This window comes from Cyprinodon variegatus, unplaced genomic scaffold (genome assembly GCF_000732505.1).
Source record: "Cyprinodon variegatus isolate N-32 unplaced genomic scaffold, C_variegatus-1.0 Scaffold730, whole genome shotgun sequence".
NCBI classification, from domain to species: domain Eukaryota; kingdom Metazoa; phylum Chordata; class Actinopteri; order Cyprinodontiformes; family Cyprinodontidae; genus Cyprinodon; species Cyprinodon variegatus.
The window spans coordinates 143,752-148,726 of NW_015151183.1; the positions used below are offsets into that span (position 1 = coordinate 143,752).

Below are 4,975 nucleotides of genomic sequence, written 5' to 3' on the forward strand. Positions count from 1 at the left end.
GGTTTGGTGAAAAATGTGTGCGTTTAGGTCAGGGTTCGGCTTCGTGTGGACGGGGCCAAAGTGTTGCAGGTTTTTACCTGCAGGAAGCTGTGAACTCAGCGTTGAGTGTGAACAGAACCGGGTCTCACTCACCTCCCCACAGTACTCCGAGATAAACTCGTTCTTCTGGACCGGCTCCTTGATGAAGATGCCCCACCCGGCCACGTCGGACGGCGCCAGCAGCAGGTGCTGGAACCCAAACAATCGTTAGACGTTTGTTTAGAGGCTTAAACCGAGCAGAACCTGTCCAGAACTCCGCCCCACCTTCTTGGCTCCCCTCTGGATGGAGCAGTTCTTGCAGGACACGTTCTTGCTGTCCCAGTGGTCCGAGGCGCCGCAGGTCCCGCACAGATCCGGGTCACACTCCCTCACGGCCAGGTAGCAGGGACACTGCTTGGTGTTGCACTGGGCTTTGCAGCGACAACCAGGGAAACGGTTCTGACCTGCAGAGGACAGAGGCTTAGATCTGAAGCGGAACCTTTTTCTGGGTCAGCAGAACCTGTGTGTGGGTTCCTACACTCTGAGCTGCACTGGCAGAACTTCTCGCAGAAGTTCTGAGCGGTGACGCAGGGACAGGAGGAGTCACAGGGCTGCCTGGGGTGGTCACATGGCTGGTAGTTGTAGACGTGATTGGACGATCCGTCTGCAGGAACAATCAGTTTAAGAACCGGACATTAGCAGCTGCAGATCCGCTGATAAGGTTCTGTTCAACCCGTTTGCTTAGAACGTCATGAAGGACCTTTCTTCAGCTGGATCTTCCTGCAGTGGGTGGCCCACAGTCGGTGCTTCCTCTTCTTCTTCCTCGGAGGCGTGTCTTCGTTTTCAGCCGGCGCTCGAGCGATGATGGCCGACTCTTTGACTCTGAATTCGTAAACCTGAAGGAGGAGAAACAGAAGAAACCGATTGGTCCGAATCCTGAAACATCTCAGGATTCTAAACCAGCTGGAACCGGTTTGCGTCGGCTCACCTGTCTGCAGGTCTTGGTGCCGATGAGCCGAGCGATGGAGCAGAAGTTATCGTAGTAAGTCCCGATGAGCACCCTGAACAGGGACGCCTCGGCGCCGCTCCACTCCACGGCTTCGGGCTCGTAGTTCAGCTTCATCTTGATTGGAGTCTGACACCTGGAGTTCCCCTCTGCGGGCGCAGAAACCCAACATTTAACCCGCCGCCGCAACTTAGAAACCGATTGAATCCGACAACAGGCCTCTTCTGTTACGCTGCATGGTCGGAAAAAACAAGGCTACCTGAACGCATCAAAGCTGACGGAGACACGCCAGAATAATGGGGATTAAACCTGCAGCTCGTTAGAGACAAACCAACAGAGCAGCGAGGGGAAAGGACCTAAAACCTAGACGCTTTTACTCTAAACAGACATGGAGGTGGATAAAGCAATACATGAAGAGTAAATAAAATCTCATAAACCAACGAGGTTTTTAGACGTACAGTGTGAGCAGGCAGATCGCATCAGAGCGTTGGGTCTCACAGTTAGAGAACAAACAGCGTGAGCTGTGAACTTTTAAACCCTGCAGTTTTGTTGCACAGTAATCAATAAAGGATTTACTCTGAATTACTTTATTCTGTTAAGAATGCAGGAAACGTGTCTAATCTAAACCCTCATGTGGTAAAACTCTGCTAAACTCTGGAGCCTTCGGTAGAAACCGGTTCCTAGATGGAGCAGCTCTACCATCAAACAATAACCTGACGGGTGGAGCTGCGTCTATTCAACACCGATAACCAGAACTGTCCCAGATTAAAGGTTTTGTTGATAATAAAAGTTTCCTGCTCCACCTGGACCATCAGCTGCATGGGGTCGGGTCTCGGCCCTAAAGGAAAACACCAGGCAGTACCTGAGCTGCTGTTGGTCTCGTCCTTGTCGTCCTTCTCGTTTTCCCGCTCGTCGTCTTTGCTCCCATCGCGGTCGCTGTCTGTGTCTTTGGTTTCCGAGGAGACCGTGGGCGTGCTGGGCCGGCTGTTCCCGTTGCTGTTGGGTTGTCGTCCGCGGCGCCGGCCGGCCGTCCGTTTGGAAGGGGTTTTTGGGCGATCGGCGACGGCGCCTGCAGAACTCTCCCTCTGCATCCCATCCTGGAAGAAGAACATTGTTTTAATGACCAACCTGTGAGGGACTCTTGGTCCTGTGAGTGAACCCGGGGGCCTGATCAGACGAGGACGCCTCACATCCATCAGCTTCCTGTAGCAGTCCAGCTCGCAGGGTTTGTCCGTGTCCCACCGGTTCTCCAGGTTCTTGCGCTTGTAGGTGTTTGGAGTAGCATGGAAAGCTGAAAGAACGGAAACAGATGAAGAATCGGATCTTTTCAGTAGAACCCAGAGGTTTCTGTTATGTTAGTGAAACCCTGAACAGCTGTGAGCGTTCTGGGCGGGTCGGCGTGAACTCACGGTGAAGGAAGCAGTCGTACTTGAAGCAGCGTCTGCAGAACAGGGTGTGGAAGGAGTGCAGGCTCTGCTCTCTCTGCACTGAGCGGGCGTTCGGTCCGTCGATGTTCGGCGTGCACTCAGGCGGCAGGGCGCCGGGCAGCTGCTGCTCCGTCAGCTCCTTATACCTAAAATTAAAGACATAAAAAAGCTTCAACTCGAGCTCAAACACACATCAGGGTAAAAACTTGAATCAAGTCATGAGCCGAAGATTCTAATACGACCTGATCTTTGAGGAGGATCAAACTCAGCATCTATGCAGCTTTTTCTACACGTAAAAACATTTTATTGCTCCTTTTATGACAACACAGAGCAAATAGCTCTATGAATGTAAAAAAAAAAAAACTATTTTACTATATAATTGTGTAAAAAGAACTTATTTAAATAAATGTATAAAATAAATTCTGTTTTTAAAGGTTTGATAATGAAGTAAAAAAGAAATCTTAAACATTATTTGTATTAAGAATTATGTTTATTTTAAGGGAAAAGAAAAAGGTTTTAATATTTAATTAAAATTTAAGCAAAAAAAAAAAAATGCTATGAACTGATCTTAAAATAAGAGTAAAATGATCCGCCAAGGGAATGAGAATTTTATTGGATATTATAAACTTGAAATAAGATTTTTGTCGTTGGACATAAGTTTTGAACTGGTTATGAATACGCCCAATTGAAACCATACATAGAAAGTTCAGCGTTTTAGCAGATGTCAGGCAGTAAAACATTCTCACACAACCAACCACAAAAAACCTAAGTAGTTCATATTAAAGTCCATTTCCATTCAAACCAGTTCCTCACATATTTTCTAAACCCTGATCAAAATCGAGGCTCTAACTTGCAGCCTGCTCTAACATTTTTAAACAAAGAAAAAGACAATCCCATTGGAAAAATGTACTAAATATTTAGAACGTCTCTCACTTTCATTCCTTTTCCATTAATAGCATGTTTGTTTAGCCTAAAATATTAACTAGTATGTTTTCACTTTCTATTATGTTTGTCTGTTAATTCTCGTTTAGTTTTTAGGACCTTTAAAGTTAAAAGGTCATAATATTATTACCAAATGGAGAATATGTTTCAGTCTGTCAGGTGGGATAATCTTTCCTCACATAGTTGGAAGAAGAGCCTTCAAGTTCAGGCTTATGTCTGGATAAGGTTTATAATTATGGATGGAGGATGAATGGATGGTATAATTAGTGAGTAGAAATGATCATCCGTCGTCCTCCAGGTCCTGTCATGTGATTGGATCAGCAGCTGAAACACAAACAGAAGCACTAACTTCTCCTTCAGCTCCTCGGTGGAGCCCTTGTCAGGGAACATGGAGGAGATGGCCTCGAAAATCTTGTCTGAAGGAAACTTCTTGCTCGTGTCGTTGTTGCTTCGGCCTGGAGGCGAAAAACAACAATTATTAGGATTTAATTGTTATTGAACCACAGATTTCTGCTAAAGTCTCCTAATTTACTGAAACTTCTGGATGGAAACCAAAGCTTCCAGTTATTGAACAACGTATCTGTAACCATGACATCCAGAACTCTTTGTTCTGCTAAGAAACATTTAGGAAAAAAGAACGAAACATCTTGATCTTGCGTATTTTAATGTTCTGTGTAATTGGATCAGGAACTCCTCTGCTCTGGACGCACCTTCACTGCTGACGTCTTTCTCCTTGCTGCCGTCCTCCGGCTGGTCGCCGCCATCGCACGTCTCCATCTTCTCCACCTTAAGGTCTTGTTCTTCCTCCTCCTCATCGTCCTCGTTGTCGCTGTACTGAACCATAGAGTTGACCAACTCCACAAAGATCTCGTCGTTGATGAAGCCGCACTCTGAAAACCAACAAAAGGAGCAGGTTTGGTTCTGTCGCTTCACTTCGTCAGTGGCTCAATTTGACTCTTCATCTTCAAACTGCTGGAGCTTCAGAGAAGCCATCAGGATGGAAACTAACTCTGTTTGGACTCGTTTTTTCCTCCTTTTCTCCACATCAGCCTTTCAACATTTCTAAGCAGTGGAGGGTTTATCAATTCCTATCACATATTTATACATCATATAGTTTTATACAACATTGAGCAAAGCAGTAAATAAATCAATCAGCATTAAAACTCAAAAGGATGGGGAAAAAAATGCTCATATTTTCCGAGGTTGGAAGTTTGGTTTTATTCTTTCAGACGGAAAACAGACAGTTTGGTTTCAAAGGCACAGAAGCAATAATGTTTTATTAACTGGGTTTTAGCAGGATCCAGTGACTGGAGTGAGAAGCACCAGGAGGATTAGATCCGAAGGATGAAGTTTAAAAAAAAATACTGAAGCTGATTCTATCAGGAAATCATTTTGAAGTCATAGAGAAACGGCTGTTCCAACGGTTGCATTTCTGAATTCTCCTGAGTGGTGTCCGACTTTACACCAGTGAATACAGTGAATGTGATTGGTCGATTATCAAGGGGGCGGGATTGTTGTGGCTGAAGGTTCACAAGCAAGTTTGGTTGTGGCCGGTTTCTCGGAAGCATCTTGCTAACCAGTT

At 45.7% G+C, this 4,975-nt stretch overlaps 1 protein-coding gene across 1 annotated transcript in view; it reads right to left on the reverse strand.

The window, feature by feature from the left end:
* ezh2 (enhancer of zeste 2 polycomb repressive complex 2 subunit) overlaps positions 1-4,975 on the reverse strand; it is a 20,556-nt gene that overhangs the window by 6,308 nt on the left and 9,273 nt on the right. Inside the window, exons 6-15 of the mRNA XM_015395214.1 lie at positions 4,104-4,283; positions 3,743-3,848; positions 2,434-2,597; positions 2,215-2,315; positions 1,887-2,121; positions 1,007-1,173; positions 779-914; positions 557-682; positions 304-482; positions 133-228 (exon numbers count right to left, since the gene is read on the reverse strand). Of these exons, the coding sequence (XP_015250700.1) occupies positions 133-228; positions 304-482; positions 557-682; positions 779-914; positions 1,007-1,173; positions 1,887-2,121; positions 2,215-2,315; positions 2,434-2,597; positions 3,743-3,848; positions 4,104-4,283 (1,490 nt within the window). The remainder of the gene's footprint in view (positions 1-132; positions 229-303; positions 483-556; positions 683-778; positions 915-1,006; positions 1,174-1,886; positions 2,122-2,214; positions 2,316-2,433; positions 2,598-3,742; positions 3,849-4,103; positions 4,284-4,975) is intronic.